The sequence below is a fragment of the Hyperolius riggenbachi genome, chromosome 3 (assembly GCF_040937935.1).
Source record: "Hyperolius riggenbachi isolate aHypRig1 chromosome 3, aHypRig1.pri, whole genome shotgun sequence".
NCBI lineage: Eukaryota > Metazoa > Chordata > Amphibia > Anura > Hyperoliidae > Hyperolius > Hyperolius riggenbachi.
In genome coordinates this window covers 111,175,245-111,196,588 of record NC_090648.1, presented here as the reverse complement: position 1 = coordinate 111,196,588, position 21,344 = coordinate 111,175,245, and the positions used below count along the sequence as shown (strand labels likewise).

General features: G+C 43.7%; 1 protein-coding gene across 11 annotated transcripts in view; it reads right to left on the bottom strand.

Annotated features, from left to right (window-relative positions):
- Positions 1–21,344, bottom strand: part of CAMK2B (calcium/calmodulin dependent protein kinase II beta) — a 267,591-nt gene that overhangs the window by 127,510 nt on the left and 118,737 nt on the right. For all 11 annotated transcript variants that reach the window (XM_068274780.1, XM_068274781.1, XM_068274782.1 and 8 more), the window contains exons 3-4: positions 10,488–10,547; positions 3,616–3,670 (exon numbers count right to left, since the gene is read on the bottom strand). In XM_068274780.1, the coding sequence (XP_068130881.1) occupies positions 3,616–3,670; positions 10,488–10,547 (115 nt within the window). The remainder of the gene's footprint in view (positions 1–3,615; positions 3,671–10,487; positions 10,548–21,344) is intronic.

Below are 21,344 nucleotides of genomic sequence, written 5' to 3'. Positions count from 1 at the left end.
TGATGTGAACATCTGTTTAAGCAGTGATTTGGCTTGTCCTCAATTTTTTGTTTTGGTTAAAATATTTTGTTTTGGTAAAAAAAAAAAAAAAAATTACAAAATTAGAATATTACACCATTCCTTTTAATAAATATCCAAGGTACGGCCCGGTTCACATTAGCGGTTGTTTGCCAAACGGACCGGATGACCTGACCGGATCCGGACCGGATCCGGATCGGAACCGTACGGTTCTGATCCGGATCCGGTCAGGTTGCATCAGGTGGCAATCAGGATGCGATCCGGATCCGTTTGGCAAAATATACGTAAAAAAAAAAAAAAATGTTGGGGTCTGGGAGGTCAGCAGAAGGGGGACCTGTGGAATCAGGCCCTCTGCTGTTTAGCACTCACCTCCACCTCCGACATGCTGCCAACATCCTGCCAACACCTCCAGCTCGTGCTGCTCCACTCCAAAATGCTTGCCCATGTGTCCCCAGCCAATATCGCCGCAAAAATCCGCATAGGAAGTGGGGTAGAAGATCCGGATTTCTCAGCCAGTGTGTTGTGCGGCCTCCGGTTCCCATTTGTTTGTATTGGCCGGATGGTGCAGTCCGGCTCCGCCCCGGATACGGCTGCCGGAGGGGCCGGATGAAAAAATAGCGCATGTTGGAACGGAGGCCGGAGTCCGGATCCGGCCCGGATCCGGTCCGGCTCCGGTTCTGCAGAACGGACCCATGTGAACGGACGCATAGGCTTTAATTGCTATGCCGTGCGTCCGTTCCGTCCGTTCTGCAGGCGGTGCGGCTCCGGCACGGCGATTCCGGAGGGCCACCGCAAGTGTGAACCGGGCCTAAAATAAAACAAAGCAAAACAAAAAACACTATATACTTACATCCACTCCTGGACCGTTTTGTCCATTTCCCCCCACAAGCTTACGTTTGTCCTCCATCTGTCCAGAACTAGGGCCCCGCTGATAGTGGTCGGCACCTTTGAATCAGATGCTATATGACTCACGCATGCGCAGTTGGCTCCTTGTGGCCTCTCTTTCCAAGCTCCCAGTGGCATCCTTATTGCTGCTTGCAGTGCTCTAAGCAGTACAGGAGTGAAGATGGCACACAGACAAAGAGACCACAAGGAGCCCACTGCTCATGCACGAGTCAAATAATGGATGGTGGACCAAAGGGGGGGGGGGGGGGGGGTAAAAGGACAATGTAGTCCAGGAGTGCATTTCATTGTGGATGTAAATATACTGTTTGTTTGGGGGAGGGTTGGAGGGGAGGGGGTGTGGGGTACCTTGGGTTAAAGACAACATTCAGGAAAGAGGTGTGAAATTCTGAGTTTTTTTTATCATCTGTCACCTTGGTGATTCTTTTTTCTCATATCATGTCCCTGGGACCTACATAAAGATTTGTGGCTTTAACATGAACACTGATAGAAAAGGAACTGATGATCAGCAATAATACCTGGTTTGGGGTTCAAAATCCTCCTCACTTTACAAAATGTATGTTTTATTTGTTGCCAAAGGAAGTGATGGACATTCTCACGCATGGGACATAGGTAAGCATTCGAAAATCCAAAACAGGCCCTAACTTATGCTCACTCTATATATTATGTCTTCTGGAATGGGTTTTAAGTTTTGATCAATACAATAAATAAAAAATGGTTAACTGCTTATTTTTCAAACCCAAAACCATAATCACGTAACTATTGTGACTGCCATTGAATTTCCTTAGTCTCCTATTAATTTCACTGTGGCAGAAGCACCTCCTCTGTGCTTGAAAATCTGCTTCCCACAGTGATAAATGGGAGGGGCGTGTCCCAGACTGCCACATAGACAGAGCTTTCCTGACAGTCAACTGTACAGAAAGACAGTTGGCATGGCAACAAAACCTCTATATTTTACTTGGGGAAAAAATTCTTCTTCCTTAAAGAGGAACTCCAGGGAAAATAATGTAATAAAAAAGTGCTTCAATTTTACAATAATTATGTATAAATGATTTAGTCAGTGTTTGCGCATTGTAAAATCTTTCCTCTCCCTAATTTACATTCTGATATTTATCATATGGTGACATTTTTACTGCTGGCAGGTGATCTCAGTGGAATGAGATGCTGGTTGCTCTTTTGGCAATTGGAAATAGCTGTAAACAGCTATTTCCCACAATGCAATGAGGTTCACAGACTGGAAACTGTCAGGACCATGGTCCTGATATCACACTGTGGGAGGGGTTTCACCATAATATGGGTACAGAGCCCCCTGATGATCCGTTTGACAAATGGAAAATATTTGTCATGTGAAAGGGGGTATCAGCTACTGATTGGGATGAAGTTCAATTCTTGGTTATGGTTTCTCTTTAAAGAGAAACTCTGACCAAGAATTGAACTTTATCCCAATCAGTAGCTGATACCCCCTTTTACATCAGAAATCTATTCCTTTTCACAAACAGACCATCAGGGGGCACTGTATGGCTGATATTGTGGTGAAACCCCTCCCACAAAGAAATTCTGAGTACGTACTCCTGGCAGTTTCCTGTCTGGGAACCTTGCTGCATTGTGGGAAATAGCTGTTTACAGCTGTTTCCAACTGCCAAAACAGCAAGCAACAGCTATATCACCTGCCAACAGTAAAAATGTCACCATGTAATCAATGTCAGAATGTAAATCAGGGATTTAAAAGATTTTACAATGGGCAAACACTGACTTAATCATTTATACATAATTATTGTAAAAAAGAAGCACTTTTTGGTACTTACCCGTTAGCCGGGCGCATCCGGCAGGTGGCGCTGTTGTAGCGAATTTCATTCATGCTTAGTTAACGTAGTGCTGTGTGAATGGAAGCGCCGCAGGTGGCGCTATTTACATTGATACGGCACATAACAATAACAGTGTTAATGGGAACTAATATGTATTTCAAGTGGCCGGAACTGTTACTTAATGCAATTAAAATGAAGGCGGCGGCAATGTAACAGATGAAGCCGCCGCCTTCGTCTGTTCTTCGTCTTCTTCTCCCCCTTTGCCCTCCTCTGGCTTCTATACAATGCTGGCAGCCTGCGGGGACATGCGTGTCCCCCCAGAGTCGTTCGTCGCAAGAAAACAAACAGGATTCCCTTCCGCGACAAACGACTCTGGGGGGAGACGCATGTCCCCGCAGGCTGCCAGCATTGTATAGAAGCCAGAGGAGGGCAAAGGGGGAGAAGAAGACGAAGAACAGACGAAGGCGGCGGCTTCATCTGTTAAATTGCCGCCGCCTTCATTTTAATTGCATTAAGTAACAGTTCCGGCCACTTGAAATACATATTAGTTCCCATTAACACCGTTATTGTTATGTGCCGCATCAATGCAATTAGCGCCACCTGCGGCGCTTCCATTCACACAGCACTACGTTAACTAAGCATGAATGAAATTCGCTACAACAGCGCCACCTGCCGGATGCGCCCGGCTAACTGATAAGTACCCACTTTTTTTTATTACACTATTTTCACTGGAGTTCCTCTTTAAAGGCACCTATTGGTAATTTAGAGGACAGGAAATTATTCAAACTATATAATTTTTATCATCCTCGGAACAGGACTTCATTATTCTCCACTTTATCAAGAAAATACAAGATAAAAAATATGCAAGCAATGACAACTGTTGACTTACAGGTCGAAGATGAGATAGTGGAAGCCTTCCTCTGATATACTGTCATGCAGCCGTACTGCAGAGAGAAAGAGAGAGACAGACAATTACATACCAACTCCACATAATCAATAAAAAACATTCAGTGAATTGCCGAAGGCTCCAGAAAACATTTTAACTATCCTAAAGTCAGAAAGATTGAACAACACATCGTAATCTAAGATTTATAGGAATTGCCCATGTTCCATCACAGCCAGGACTGAGCTGACCGAAAACAGTGCTTTAGGGTCAAACTGTTCCCTCAGATTTATTTTTTTTCAGAGTGAGATGCACATACCAAACAGATGGATTTAGAAATCTTTCTTCTACCGAGTCACATGCTCGATACTTCAGTCATCAAAAGATCTTACATAATTGTGGGTTTGAGTACAAGAGCAATGACAGGATTAAAAACAAGATTGTTAAGGGTTGACTATGCCCCACAAATCTACAGAATACGGTACCCAAGCAGCTCAGGGTGACCCAAAATCAGTAGGAAAGTATAGGGCAGGGGTCCCCAAACGTTTTGGGTCAAGGGCCAGGTCAACATACTTCAGACTGCTGGGGGGCCGGAGTATACATAAAATAATGTAGAAGTCTTTGTGGGCCAGACAGTGAAGCATACCCAGGTTACAACCTGCAGTCCAATTGGACAGCAGTGTCACTTGAAGTGGAATGTGATTGAAAACCAGTGAATAACTGCTTTCTGGCTTCATTCTATAGGCTTGATTCACAAAGCGGTGCTAACTGTCAGCACGCCTGTGAAAAGCCAAAAACTAAGCACGCACGGTGCGTGCGATGCGTCCATTAAACCCTATGGGCGTTGCGCGCACACTTGTGCAAAACTTTGCGCGCGATCAACAGCACAAAGCGGTGCTAACTCAGCTGGTGCAAAGTTTAGCACGCCTAAAAGTTTTTAGGCGTGCTAACTGGGTTAGCACCGCTTTGTGAATCAGGCCCTATATGCCAGCCACCAATATTTAAAGATGTAGCTGACCGCATCTACAATACATTTTGTGTGTGGTGGGGCCAGTAAAAAAGCCTCAGGGGGCCACATTTGGACCACTGGTATAGGGGACCAAAAGGCCTTCCTACTAAAAAAGTAATGTTTAGTGTGGTTTGCCTACACGAGTGGTTCTGTGTGTAAACCTGGCTGACAAAACTGAGGTTCTTTTCAGAGCCTAACAGCAAAGCAGCTCCAGACACAGTCATCACCACTGAGATTAGGGAACTCAGACCTTACTAGCTCTAACACTGTGTGAGCAGCTTCGGTTTACTGATTGATGGGGAATTAATCTTCAGGAATCAAATCTCAGCTGTGGTGAAACATTCCTTCTTTGGCCTATCGAATATTGCAAAAACTAAGCACCTCATTCCCTCAGAGTATCTTCCAACCCTAGTTCACGCCTTCATCACATCACAGCTAGACTATTGCACCTTCCAAGTAAAGACCTACACCGCCTGCAGCTAGTACAGAATGCTGACACAAGACTGTTAACAAGCCAACCCCGGCATTGCCACATAACACCAATCCTTTGCTCACTACACAGGCTACCCATTGGAATGCTAATATTCAAATCCCTACACAACCTAGGCCCTGGATACCTGAAGGATTTGTTGCATATGCTTCACACCTCCCGCAACCTCAGAGCAAAAGGATCCAATAACTTGACCACCCCCAGAGTTCGACCAAAAATCCTTTGGAGCCAGAGCTCTCTGTCATGCTGCCCCTACCCTGTGGAATACCTTGCCAAACATAATGAAGACAGCTCCAACCCTGGACACTGTTAAATAAAAACTGAAAAGCCACCTGTTTAGTCTGCCATTTATGATCACATAACATTTCCCCTGTACGCATCACTATGTACTGATCTGAGAAAAGCTTATGCGCTTTGGGTCCTACGGATACAAATGTTTCGTTGTTGTTGTTGTTCAGGGGCATACATTGATAATTTGCAAATTAAGTAGCGGTGCATTGTGGGTAACCACAGTTACACACTTAAATCTGAATGATCACAAATAACTTCTGTTTTAAGAAGGAAAAGCACGCTATGCCCCACAAATGTACCTTTGGGAATGTGTTCGGTAGGAGCATACTGGCAACGAGCAGGTTCACTTAATTGCTCTTATAGCTACGCTGTAGAATATACTTACTGATTACTGTCTGCTAGGCTTGCTATTTTATCCTCAAATTACTTATACACATGAATTATACATGTTCTGTGACTCATTATACCTAAACTCTCTCTTTTAACATGAGAACACCCAGGCAGCAGTACAAGCTTTACAGTGCCAATATAATAGATATACTACCACCAGTGGTAGCAGATGCCAACGTTTTGTTGTTCTTGGACATCACTGCTTGTAATCATGTCAGCCAGGTGCCAGCATGCTGCTTGCAGGTTCAGTGTGACCCAACACAGTACATTGTAACAATGTTTTGCTTACTGCTCTCCCTACTAATAATGTGTACTGGCCAGGGACAGCTGTCTGCTGGAAAATAATACTACCTATAGAAGGATTAGCTTTAGAGGTGAAGCAAAGGCTATAGCAGCTATCGTGGGTCCAATGGGGCCCAAGAGAAAGGGAGGCCAAGTTTGTTCCTAATCTCTTGGCGTTTTTTAGCCTTCTCCCCTCCGTGACCACTAGAGGCTTATACTCCTGTCAAGAGGCGGAGCTCAAAAGGGGGCAGGGCATACATTCAGTGTAGAGAGTGTAGAAATTAGTGAGTGCACACCAATGCAGAATGCTCTAACTCAGGGGTGTCAAACTCAAATTCAAAGTGGGTCGGAATTGAACAGTGGAACCAAGTCGCTGGCCAACTTCAATGTCTACTGGCCACCTCTCTTTCTTATGAAGTTCTCTGGTTTCTAATGGCCCTCCTCCAACCCCTATTTATTTCCCTGGTGGCTAGTGGTCCCCACCCTCCCCTATACAGTTCCCTAGTATTTAGTGCTTTCCCCACTACCTCCTCCATATTGCTTCCCTTGTATTCTAGGGCTTCACCTCCAATATAGCTTCCATTAGCTTTCCTGGTGGATTAGAGTGGGCCAAACATAATGCAAAGTGGGGAAACTACTTTTGGGCCAAATTTTATGGCTCTGAGGGCCAGATTTGGCCAGCGGGCTGGAGCTTGACATGTATGCTCTAACTTAATAGAATGGAGTTAGTCCCCTCTTAACAGTGACATTGCTGGTCCATTTGTATCCAAAAAGGGTGCTTTTGAACAGCAAATGCAAGTGTAATGACAAATTTAAACATTGCACAAAAATTCCTCCAATAAAGAAGTGAACACTGGCAAAATTTTCTATCACACCACATCACAGTGCATTTGCGCTTTATAGTGGAAACAAGTCATAAGAAAACAGAAGACTGGTAATTAAGTGCAAAGCCATTGAAATTCAGACCAGTGTTTTTTTTTTTGATTTTTTTTTTGCCCCTCTTCCTGAAAAATGGTTGTGTGCTTTAAAATGTATTTTAGATATCACTTTATGCCAAGGAGTAGTAGAATAGATTTTATTTCCCATTTTATGCATCCCAGAATTTTATTTGCTTTAGGTGCTGCTTTTGTATTGAATATGGTTGCTTATCAACCATTACCCCCAAGTCTTTCTCAAAGTCTGACGTTTCCAGCGGTATGCCATTTATTTCATATGGTGTTCTTTGGTAGGTCCAAGGTGCATCAGATTACATTTATCAACATTAAATTTAATCTGACGTATTCCTGTCCACGTAACCTTGCTGTCAAGATCCTGACGTAATGATTCACTATCCTGCTTAGGTCACTATTCTGCTTAGTGTTCATAATTTTGTATCTGCAAAGATCTAATTTTACTCAGTATTCCCTCCAATAAGGCATCTTTTTTTTTGTACAATAGACACTAGGTTGTTAATAAACAAGATTGGAAAGGGTTGGACCTGGCAATAACCCTTGTGGGACCACACTGCTAACGGTTTCCTATTTAGAGTAAGATCTGTTTACCACCACTCTTTGCCTCCTGTCCCCATTTATCTATCCATGTACACACACTTTTCCTGAGCCCTTGCATCCTCTGCTTCTGCACCTGGCTATTGTGGGGAAGAAGCCCAAGAATAAGATATCTATTGCTTTCCAAAAATCTAAATCCACATTCATCACTTCATATAAGCTGAGTATGTTGATCAGGCAAGACCTGTTTATTAAAACCATGCTGATCAACTGACTTTAGATTGTTCTGAACTACATATATTTTTAGAAAGCCCTAATAGAGGGGCGAAACGTCGACTATCCTCCGCACCTCAACTACACATGTGTCTGATAAGTATATGTTATTTACTGCAGTGATTGCATATCAATGTTTTTAAATGGATCTAATTAAAAGTTAAATGTTCTATGGCTATGGTGAGCTGCTCCTGGAGCTTGTTTTCTTTTTGATTCATTGCTTAAGCTGGTACTCTGGAGGTTGCACCACCACCCAGTAGGTCTACAAAGAATGCAATTGCTATAGGGAAGTGCACTCGCCACAAACATTTTTTCTTACAATATATTTTTATAACACCTCTTAGCATACTTTCAAGCAGTTTACACACATCTGTTGTTAAGCTTACAGATTTTAGTTTTCTGGTTCTGATTTTCTGATTTGCGCGTGAAAGAGAGTCACAAAAAAAAACGATCAAGTGGCCTATCAATAACTGAACTCAACTCCCTTAATACATGGGGGTGAATGCCATGTACTACGAGACAAGGGCATAACTTTGGTAACGACTGACGCAAAGCATCCATTTAAAATCTCAGCTTTAGCTGTATCATCCACAATCAAGTTCCCACCTTGATCGTTTAGAAGTCCAATACTCTCAGCTTTTTTTCTTTTTGAATGTATATATTTCTACAACTTTATGGGACTTGACTTTACATCACTAACAACTTGTTCTTCTAGTATTATTTATCAGTGTTTTCTATATCTAGTATTTTTATTATGATAAGGTATGTAGACACCAGCACCATCCCACCTACACATACATGATGTTGTTGTAATCTCCTGTTGTCTGGAAACCTATCTAACACTGCCAAGTAGTATATCATTTCCCATATTCATATTTCTGGCATGCCAGCTGTTCTTTAGCATCTTTCATGGAATTAATTTTTTTGAACCAACCACGCCTTAATAGTGTGCATGTATGTTGGAGGGGGGGGGGGGGGGTAGTTGATTTCTGTTTATCAGGAATCATGCTTTTGCCTGTGTTTAATATGTGGAGAAATGCAGATTTTATATGTTTTTGTATTTTAACTAGAGTTCTCAGTGGAAAAAGTGGATAGGGCTGTAACCCCTTTTAAGGTGGCCACTAACGATACAGTTTGCTGAACGATTGTTTACTAACGATTCTTCATATGAACGCTTAGAAATGATTGTTTGGGACCACTAATGGACAAAACTCTACCAATCTGATCAACTTAAAGGAGTTGTCAGGGAAATTTGAATAAAATAAACGCTACTTACCGGGGGCTTCCTCCAGCCCCAAGCTCCCAGGACCTCCCTCGCCGCAGCTCTGCCCGCAGCCGTTTGCCGGACCTCCGACCCGGTCCCCGGAGATGACGTCAGAGCGACCTGGGGGTCGCTCTGTACTGCGCCTGCGCGATAGGCGCTGTCAATCACCGCCACGTGGGCCGGAGTGGACTGCGCAGGCGCAGAACTACTGCGCCAGCGCAGTCCACTCCGGCCCACGTGGCGGTGATTGACAGTGCCGATCGTGCTGGCGCAGTACAGAGCGACCTCCAGGTCGCTCTGACATCATCGCCGTGGACCGGGTCGGAGCTCCGGCAAACGGCTGCGGGCAGAACTGCGGCGAGGGAGGTCCTGGGAGCTTGGGGCTGGAGGAAGCCCCGGGTAAGTAGCGTTTATTTTATTCAAATTTCCCTGACAACTCCATTAATGAAATTGGTCTGACAACCTGGTTGATTTCATTAATCTGATTGGTTAGGAGATTTCTGTCCATTAGTGGTCCCAAACGCTCATTTCCAATCATTCATACGAAGAATCATTCGTAAAAAGATCATTCAGCAAATTGTATCATTAGTGTCCACCTCTAATGGCTCTGATTGGGACTGAAAATAATGCCATTTAAGATCTATGATGCTGCTAATACGGTAAACAGTAATATGTATCAAGACAGTCTAGATTTATTTATTTTTTTTAAATCCCATTGTGAGCGACATCCACTAATTCACAAATCTTTCCAGAACTCTTTATTTTCTGTTATAACTCAACTCAAGGAGCTAAGAACATACATTCCTGATTTACATTCTGTCACAATTTATTTTTTCTGAACATTTCATTTTGCAGCCAACAGAACATTTCCAAAACTTACAGGAAGCTCAAAATATACTTCTTTGCAGCCATGGCAACAGTAATCTGTTTGGAGTACAGGTCGTTTAGAAACTTCCATGTTGCTGTATGAGTAGAGATGGTCAATTATGGCAAACTATTCTGGCTTGTATGCAAATTTAATTCTCCCTGTACACAACTTGTAATTGGGCCAATCATTTCTTATCGATTTTGATGAGCCCTGTTCCAAAATGCATACATTTGCATTATATTTGCATGCAACCATCTCTATTCATGAGTAAATACTGTAGCTGCAAAGGCCAGGCGCCACTATTACTTCTTTTCAGTACCTGCGCTAATCTTTTAACTAGCAGCAGACACTGACCCTCCTTTTAAAAACATACAGGCTTTGCTTTATGTGCACATAAAAACAATGTAAGCCAGGTGAAATAATGTATGCCAGAAGTGAAGAGACAGAACATAAAATGTGATTTGTCAGTAATCATACAGCCGATTCAGAAACTGGGACTGATACATAAAATGATGCTTTCTCACCAATATTTGGATGCTTTAATAAACGACAGATCCGGGCTTCTCTCTCTAGTTTTTGATGATCTGTATAATGAGATAAAAGACATGAGATTAGTGAAGAGGCTCAAAGCAGGTTACAGGTGTTAATCACAAAGAACTGGGTGCGGAATAATACCACTCTTCAGAATGTCATATTCATAACAGAAGTTGAAATTAAGAGCCAATATCATGCGGGATTAGCACTTTAAAGAGGAACTATTAGCTAAAACGCCCAAAACACATATGTAAGAAGATAAATACTTGCTCTACTTACATATTAGATGTATTGTAGTGTCCACGTTTTGATTCCTGTGATTACTTTATTGTTAAATTAGATGACTCCTGTTGCTGGCAGGGGCCATCTTGCGTGCTCTGGCTGGATCCTTCGACCCCCCTCCCGCACCCCCCTCCTCCCCGCACTGTTTTGTGCACAGCGGGGAGGAATAAATGCAGCAACAACAGACTCACCTAATAATGGATCCAAGCGCTGCAGTTCCCATGTATTCTCTGCACTACCACCAGAAGCAGTGCAGAGAATATAGAAGGAAATTGCAGTGCCTGGAACCATTATTCAGGGACACTGTGTGCGCCGCCTTTATCCTTCCCCGATGTTCAGTGCGGGGAAGAGAGAGAATCCGGCGGCAGTGGGTGGCAGAAGGGCTGAGGGGGAGGCGCAGACAAGCTACTGGAGGAGGGGGGCAGAGGACAGTGACAGTATATAGCCTCTGGCCCCCCTCCCTGCGCTCTTACAGCGGCAGAACCACTGGAGAGAAGGGGAGACCAAGGCAGCCAATCAAAGAGCAGAGAAGTGAGTGACAGAGGCATCAGCCAATCAGGCTGATTCAGCATGCTTGTCACTTCTCTTCTGCGGCCGTGCGTACGCTCTTAGAGCCTGGGGGCATGAGGAGAGAAGCTGCACATGGAAAAAAAAAGTAAGGATGATTTTAAACTTGTCAATTGCCTGATTAGCATCCTTTCTACTAATATATCAGCCTGCAATGTAGAACTAATTGTGTATTTTATGCCTAACAGTTACTTTTTAAGTTTACAGGGAGTGCAGAATTATTAGGCAAATGAGTATTTTGACCACATCATCCTCTTTATGCATGTTGTCTTACTCCAAGCTGTATAGGCTCGAAAGCCTACTACCAATTAAGCATATTAGGTGATGTGCATCTCTGTAATGAGAAGGGGTGTGGTCTAATGACATCAACACCCTATATCAGGTGTGCATAATTATTAGGCAACTTCCTTTCCTTTGGCAAAATGGGTCAAAAGAAGGACTTGACAGGCTCAGAAAAGTCAAAAATAGTGAGATATCTTGCAGAGGGATGCAGCACTCTTAAAATTGCAAAGCTTCTGAAGCGTGATCATCGAACAATCAAGCGTTTCATTCAAAATAGTCAATAGGGTCGCAAGAAGCGTGTGGAAAAACCAAGGCGCAAAATAACTGCCCATGAACTGAGAAAAGTCAAGCATGCAGCTGCCAAGATGCCACTTGCCACCAGTTTGGCCATATTTCAGAGCTGCAACATCACTGGAGTGCCCAAAAGCACAAGGTGTGCAATACTCAGAGACATGGCCAAAGTAAGAAAGGCTGAAAGACGACCACCACTGAACAAGACACACAAGCTGAAACATCAAGACTGGGCCAAGAAATATCTCAAGACTCATTTTTCTAAGGTTTTATGGACTGATGAAATGAGAGTGAGTCTTGATGGGCCAGATGGATGGGCCCGTGGCTGGATTGGTAAAGGGCAGAGAGCCCCAGTCCGACTCAGATGCCAGCAAGGTGGAGGTGGAGTACTGGTTTGGGCTGGTATCACAGATGAGCTTGTGGGGCCTTCTCTGGTTGAGGATGGAGTCAAGCTCAACTCCCAGTCCTACTGCGAGTTTCTGGAAGACACCTTCTTCAAGCAGTGGTACAGGAAGAAGTCTGCATCCTTCAAGAAAAACATGATTTTCATGCAGGACAATGCTTCATCACACGCGTCCAAGTACTCCACAGCGTGGCTGGCAAGAAAGGGTATAAAAGAAGAAAAACTAATGACATGGCCTCCCTGTTCACCTGATCTGAACCCCATTGAGAACCTGTGGTCCATCATAAAATGTGAGATTTACAAGGAGGGAAACCAGTACACCTCTCTGAACAGTGTCTGGGAGGCTGTGGTTGCTGCTGCACGCAATGTTGATGGTGAACAGATCAAAACACTTACAGAATCCATGGATGGCAGGCTTTTGAGTGTCCTTGCAAAGAAAGGTAGCTATATTGGTCACTGATTTGTTTTTGTTTTGTTTTTGAATGTCAGAAATGTATATTTGTGAATGTTGAGATGTTATATTGGTTTCACTGGTAAAAATAAATAATTAAAATGGGTATATATTTGTTTTGTATTAAGTTGCCTAATAATTATGCACAGTAATTAGTCACCTGCACACACAAATATCCCCCTAAAATAGCTAAAACTACAAACAAACTAAAAACTACTTTCAAAAATATTCAGCTTTGATATTAATGAGTTTTTGGGTTCATTGAGAACATGGTTGTTGTTCAATAATAAAATTATTCCTCAAAAATACAACTTGCCTAATAATTCTGCACTCCCTGTATTGAAATCCTTTAAAAGGTACAGCACATGATAAGCAATACAATCAGTATAAGATGAAAAACATAACATGAAGGCCCGGATGCCAGTAGCGTTAACCACTTACCGCATCTGAGGCAGTATATCTACACCCTGCAGGACATCAGTTCCTGCACAGGGACGTAGATAATCGTGTGTGTGAGTGTGTGTCGCGGGAGAGTAGTAGACTGCTGATCAGTGAATGGAAACACAGTTCACAAAAGTGAAAGCGCAGTACACAGGAATAGACGGGGAGCGGGGGGGGGGGGGGGGGGCATCTAGTGGCCAATTAGAATAAATATATCCTACATACTGTACTGCACATTATATTAAATAAAAATACATTAACCTCTTGAACATCACGCTAAGATTTAATGCCCTCACAAGCTTTAGCTAGCACTAGGCTAGCTAGCATAGGTAGCCGGCACCCTCCGATCGCCACCGATCCCCTCGATTATACTTTACCCAGCCTGGATCCAGCGATCAGGGCAGCCTCCCTGCACAGCTCCGGTCTCTCTATGGGGAGGATCGCGCATGACGTCATGGCGTCACCAACAACATGCGCAGACCCGATCCTCCCCATAGAGAGACCGGAGCTGTGCGGAAAGGCTGCGCCGATCGCTGGAGCCAGGTGGGGTAATGTATTAAGTGGCTGGATCGGCGGCGATCGGAGGGTGCCGGCTACTTATACTAGCTAGCCTAGTGCTAGCTAAAGCTTGTCTGGGCATCAAATCTTTTAGAATCTTTGTGGGGGACTTGTAATTCTACCGAGCGGTATGCCCGACACGGTGTGTCCGGCATACCGCTCAGGAGGTTAATTCCCCATTAAAATGAGCCACTTACTTCCCCCACTCTCCCATAGTTACCCCCAAAAAATGTGTAGAAAAAATGACATTTATAAAAAATACAGAAATAGTTACCTTAGGGACTCAACTTTTTTTTTAATATGTATGTCATGAGGGTATATTACTATTATTTTTGCAAATTAGGGCTTGTAATTAGTGACTGCCGAAAATCTGAAAAAAATACACCCTTATTTCTAAATAAAATATTGTCACCCTACATTGTATTAGGGATATATTTTAAATGTTGTAATAACTAGGACAAATAAAATAAACTTTAATGGACAAAAACTGAGAAATAATGATTTTTTCCCACTTGTTTCTTATTAATTCTGTTAAAGCAATTAGAATAAAATAATTCTTAGCAAAATGTACCACCCAAAGAAAGCCTAATTGGTGGCAAACAAGATATAGAACATTTCGTTGTGATAAGTAGTGATAAAAGTTATTGGCGAATGAAAGGGAGGAGAGCTGAAAGGTGAAAATTGCTCTGGTTCATAAGGGGAAAAACTCCTCAGTGGTGAAGTGGTTAAAAACGTTCCATTTAGTGAAACTAAACGGACTGGATCCTAGCTGATGTCAACAGATCCTCTATCAATCAATAGGATCTGTTCACATTCCACATTAGAACAGATCCATTCATCCTGTTCTGCCAAAGCCTTCAGAAGTCTCCCGTGGTGGCAGATTTAAACAGGGATGACAACAGTGGAACGTGGAGACTGTGGCCTCAATTCACAGAGCTTTATCAAACACTTTATCAAACGTTTGATCATTTTCCTCATGGGTAAAATCTAATTTTGAATTCACTAAGGTGTTATAGATTTTTTGATCATTTCATCGATAAAACATTCGATAAATCTATAACACCTTAATTATCAAACGTGTTTTATAAAGCTCCGTGAATTGAGGCCTGTGTGAGGAAGAGAAGGCTCTAGGACCCAGAGCCTTCCCTCTTCATAGGAGAGTATTTGTTGTTGTTTTTTTCACTTCAAAATGCTTTATGACCTCTAGAGGGAAGTGTGAGACTATGACCCCAAGATACTTGAAGGAAATAACCCAGAGCAAAGGGGAAGAGAGGTCACCGGGAGGGAGGAAAAGTATCCAATGGCATAACATAACATTTGGTCTAATTAACCCTGAGACCAGAGTCCGTACCATAGTCACTAATAACCTATACAGCAGTCATCAACGCGTCACCGAGATCTTCCAACAGCATATCAACAGCATAATTACTAACTTTGGGTTCTGTAGCATCCTTAACCAACCCATGATTATTTCTGTGTGCTCAAACCTTAGCTGGAAGGGGCTCTATCGCCAGGTCACATAGCAAGGGGGAAAGGGGGCATCCTTATCGATTATACCTATATAACTGGAATGATCGTGATAGCCAGTCATTAACTTTGACTCTAGCTATAGTACAAGTATAAAGCAATTGTGCCCAGTTTATATAGAAGGGTCACAATCCAAACTTGTGCAAGACCACAGACTGAAAATCCCATTCAACAGTATCAAATGCCTTTTTAAGTCAAGTAAAATTCCCATTCACATTCCAATACTATCATGTTTGGTTTGTAAATGAATGAAAAGTGGACAGAGATTAAAACTTGTGGAGGGGTCCCGCACAAATCCAGACTGATCACCATTAATCTGGGCTGACCGGATAGTATACTGGTTAAGGGCTCTGCCTCTGACACAGGCAACTAGGGCTTGAATCTCGCCTCTTCCTGTTCAGTAAGCCAGCAATTATTCAGTAAGGAGACCTTGGGCAAGATTCCCTAATACTGCTACTGCCTACTGAGCGCGTCCTAGTGGCCGCAGCTCTGGAGATTTCAGTCTGCCAGGAGAAAATTTTGATATAACAGAAGAATAACAACATTCAAAACACTGATTTCTGATGTACAATCGACCTAAAACTAACATCCCCCTCTCTGAACCCAAATTCTAACCCCCTATGGATTGCTAATTTCTATAGTGCGCATGCTCATACCATCACAAATCAAACTCCACATGCGCTTCAGCACATATTCATAGGTAGCACTAATTGCACCATAATTATAAAATGACAGCTGATTGCTACCTTATAATTGCAGGATGGCATTCTCCAATTTTATTCAAACAACTGTTCAACATATTGGGGCCATTGGTCACTGTCGGAAGTGTTGGATTGCGGCTGCGATGCAAGCATTTGGCCACAGATCAACACTTTTATGAGCCATTTGCCATCCAGAGCTGCATTCAAATGCATAGAGATTCAGCCTGCCACTTTTAGGCCCATTTGACATGGGCAGCTGATAGAAGAAACAAAGGAGCGCTCCTTGGTGCATTAATTTTTTAATCTTAAAAAACACGCAACATAGATACACTTACAATGTGTAGAAGAAATGAGCGCTTGTCAGCAGTGGCGTAGCTTACCAGCTGTGGGCCCCGATGCAAATTCTACATTGGGCCCCCCTAAGCACTCTATAGATAGCAATTGATTCGGCACACCAAAACCTGCCAATGGCAATTACAGTGTCAGAGGTGCAAGAAGGGGATGGGGAACAGTTTGTCAATGATTACCACTATTCAAAGTATCTATAGAAGTGATTATTACCAGCACAGGACCAATAGAGAGCTAATACTGCAATTGAAGGAGAGCCCTATGGGGCCCCTCTGGCCCAAGGGGCCCGATGCGGTCGCAACCTCTGCAACCCCTATTGCTACGCCCCTGCTTGTCAGGCCTGCTGGCGGTTCTCTCCCTGCTCCTGTGCCTGGCCGGGGCAGCGGGAGCGGTGGTGTCGGCGGGGGTGAATCGCGGTGGGCGGAGCCTGGTGCGCTGGAGCCGTATGACGTCACGACGCATTTCGATGTAACCACACCTTCGTCAGGTGACGCTACGGTCCCATCATCCCGCCCAGCTCTGCTGATCCCGGGGATCGGGCTCCGGTAGTTGGAGGCTTACACTCCCCCAGTGGGGGAGTGTAAGCCCACCCCTGTACCCTGATCATCCCTCTCCTCTCTCCTCCACACTTCTGTCTGCTCTGAGTCAGTCTCTCCCCGGAGTTTCCGTTTCCTGCTGCCTCCTTCTCCAACTACCGGAGCCCGATCCCCGGGATCAGCAGAGCCAGGCGGGATGATGGGACCGTAGCGTCACCTGACGAAGGCGTGGTTACGCCAAAACGCGTCGTGACGTCATACGGCTCCAGCGCACCAGGCTCCGCCCACCGCGATTCACCCCCGACGACACCACCGCTCCCGCTGCCCCGGCCAGGCACAGGAACAGGGAGAAAACCGCCAGCAGGCCTGACAAGCGCTCATTTCTTCTACACATTGTAGGTGTATCTATGTTGCGTGTTTTTTAAGATTAAAAAGTTAATGCACCAAGGAGCGCTCCTTTGTTTCTTCTATCTGCTACTTAGGATCACTGGCGCCACCCAGTTAAAGGAGCAGCACCTGTAACCCTTCACAGTACCAGGGGTGAACAGTAGCGTGGCAACAGACCGTCATACTGTACCTTGATCTGGCAGTAGGACAGGTCCTCTTCAGTGCAGCTGACTTGCAGCCTATCACTTCGCAGTGTTGGGACCCGCAAGGTGATAGGCTGCACAGCAGCTACACTGAAGAGGAAATGAAGAGGACCTGTCCCACCACCAGAACGAGATATAGTATGAAGCTCAGCTGATGCACTATGCAAGATCTGGGAGGGGGGGTTACAAGCTGCACACACATTGGGAGGGGCAATGCACACATAGCATCATTAAGTACGAAGGTACTTACTATAGGTGACCAAACCTCTGATCACCGCCCCAAAAAAATCAGATGACCCCCTGCTATAAATATGGCCATCTTACATGGGTAATTAGATTTTTCAAACTAGAGGATAAAGAAATGACAATGTGTTATCATAAACAGACCAGCAACACATGAAACCAGAAATACAAATGCAATACTGATAGTCATATCTGTTTCCAGCCGAGACTTCTAAGATCTATTGCCGCTTCTCAATATGGTATAACTCCTTTTCTGGTTATGAACAAATCTTCCAATTTTACCTCCCATGGTCCAAAACTACACATCTGTCAATCTCTTATTAAACCTGCTACGCCTGACACAAAAGGCTGCATAAGTGTTATTAGTGATGAAAAGCCATCATATATACCTGCTTGAGGAGCACATTATTTTATTTTGTGATGACAGAGACATACGTGTATACTGATGTAAAAAAGTTAAACGTTAAAGGATACCAGAGGCGACATGTGACATGATGAGATAGACGTGTGTATGTACAGTGCTAAGCACACAAATAACTATGAGTACTGTTTTTTCTTTCTCTGCCTGAAATAGTTAAACATTAGGTATGCAAGTGACTGTCCAGGTTGGGAAAGGTCAGACTATAGCATAACCCTCACTAAGGAATTACAGCCATAAAACACTTTCCTGGCACAAAATAGTACCTAAGAGACAGAAAGACATAAAAAGGGTCAACAATTCATAGATTTAGTTCTGGCATACTACAATGCATGTTTCATTGAGCAGAGACAATGAAATAGTAAAAACATAAAAAGTCAATTTAAAAATAAAATAAATCTGTGGGATATCTGAATAAAGGTCATTTTTAGGAGAAGGAGGATAGATACAGTAGTTTATCTCAACAGTTTATTTTCACCTCGTGTTTCCTTAAAGGTTATTCTTGTTTATGGTCACAATAATCTATAGTTATACGATAACATAAAAAATAAAGTATGTATGTGGTGGTCACAAATTAAGACTATTGATTTCCCTGGGGCCACGCTGAGATCCAATAGACGTACTATTATTAGTCTCATTATCGTTATAAATTATTGCTGTCATATACTGACATTTTGAACCTTTCATTGCCCTAAGAGTTGACGTAAGACTTTCCAGGGTCTTATCTGACCTATTTGGTGTCCCAGGCAGTTCAACCTCTGCCACCCCTCTCACACTTACATATGGAGAGGGTAGGGGAAATGTACTTAGCTGTAAGAAATTCAATGGCAATTACATGGTGACATGTAATTGCCATCCTTGGAAAGGTGGAATACATCACAGAGGCACTGGTAAACTGGAAGATACTGTGCTGTGCCCTACAGACTGGTGAAGTATTGTGCCATGTACACTAGAGGGCATCCTAGACCCTTGCAGGATAGCTTTATCCAAGAAAAGACCAGGTCAAAGGTATACAATGCTAGCTAGCTTCACTTCAAATTCTCTAGTGAAAACAGCTCTATTCATCTTGTGATCTGCTGTTCTTGTGAAAAATCCTTAAAGGTGCCCATACACTAAGTGTTGTTCCTCGGTAGACTCGTTCACTGTCGAAATTGACCAACATTAGGGATTGGACAGGATGTTTTTTGTGGTGGTCAAAAGGGGTCCATAGGGGGTGGGTGGGGCACAATGGTATTCATGCGGGCGGGCTACAGCCAACGACAAGCATCCCAAGTGTCCACCCTGCTAATACTGCTCTCCCGGTACCCCTGCAGAGTATTAACGCAGCAGAGCCAAGTCACACTCCACTCCACAACCATCTTCATTAGCACATGATTTGCCTGATTGTCCCCTTTTCCAATGTGTTTCCTACACAACCACTGCTACTAAATCTTCAGTACCATCTGCATTCATAACTTCTCCTTTTAGACTTTCAGATATTTCAGTTGAGATTCTCCATAAAGAGAAGGTTTAACAATGGCAAAACTCACAACTGAAATAGAACTGTTACAGCACCGAATAGATTAGCATGTCTTTCTGTAATAATGCCAGATAGTTCACAATCCCTATAGAAAAAAAATGCTACAGATAAAAGGGCACGATTTTCCGTGGGCATTTAACAGAACATTATATTAATTGCGCACAACAAAAAGTTTTGTACATGATATTGCAATTTTTTGAAGATACAGAAACTATCCATTTTAGCCACTCACAGCAAATGACAGCTGCCTGCTTATACCAAGCCTAAATGATTACCCCTTAAAGTTAACCTGAAGTAAAAAACTGATGAGATAGACTGTGGATTTAAAGTGTACTTGAGGCAAAAAAAAAGTATTTATACATACCTGAGGCTTCCTCCAGCCCCTTTCAGACCACTGGCTCCCTTGCCGTCCTCCTGGGCCACCTTAATCCTCCACTGTCCGTCCCAGAAAATCTGTCAATCGCCGACAGCCTTTGCATACTGTGCAATTCCTGGCCTGGCCATATGTGTTCCCCCTTCGACCTCCCACCACTGAGAAGATTCTGCGACTGCACAGTAGTACTGTGCAGGTGCAGAACGTTCCCGGCGACAGGAGCCTGATGGGGCAGGCCACGCATGCGCAGTATTCAGCTACTGACAGATATACCTGGACAGGCACAGGAAGTTTGAGGCAGCCCAGGAGGATGGCAAGGGAGCCAATGGACTGAAGGGGGCTAGAGGAAGCCCCAAGTATGTATGAATACTTTTTCTTTCGTCTTAGGTTTCCTTTAATGTTCTGTTGTCTCTCTGCTCAGTGGCAGTCTATTGCAGGACAACTGTAACCTTCTAAATCAAAAAAGTTAGATACTTACCTTAGAGGAGGAAAGGTTCTGGATGCCTTAGAGCATACATGTCAAACTCCAGCCCGCGGGTCTAATCTGGCCCTCAGAGCCATTGAATTTGGCCCTCAAGTGGTCTCCCCACTTTGCATTATGTTTGGCCCTCTCTAGACCACCAGGGAAGCTATACTGGAGGTGAAGCCCTGGAACACCAGGGAATCCATATGGGGGAGGTAGGGGAAAGCACTAAACACTAGGGAACTGTATAGGGGAGGGTGGGGGCTACATGACACCAGGGAACTGTATAGGGGAGGGAGGGCCACTAGGAACCAGGGAACTGTATAGGGGTTGGAGGGAGTCATTAGACACCAGGGAACTTTATAAGGGAAGAAGGTGGCCAGTAGACATTGAAGTTGGCCCGCGACTAGGTCCCAGTATACAATTTCGCCACAATTTGCATTTGAGTTTGACACCCCTGCCTTAGAGCCTTCTTATCCATCTTTGCATCCCCTCGTTCCACCACCTGGACCACCTGTTCCTGCCTCAGACTTTAATGTTGAAGAGGCCTTTGGGTCTTACAGTTGTCCTTAAGTTTCCCCAGAGCTAAAATGCACGAACGGTTGGCTTTTTTATCTATGCCCTGCTCTCAGAAGCTCTTGTCTGCAGGAAAAAATGTTATGCCCGTAATTCCTTATCAATGATGGAACACTATAATCAACAAGGATCCAAAAAAGCAGGCCTGAAATGTATCTCTTTCAAAAATAAGAAAAAGGAACACAGCCTAGTTATTATTTGAGTACTTGGCACTGTACAGACACATGTTTATTTCATCAGGTCACATGTTACTTTAAGTACACTTTAAGTCACATAGG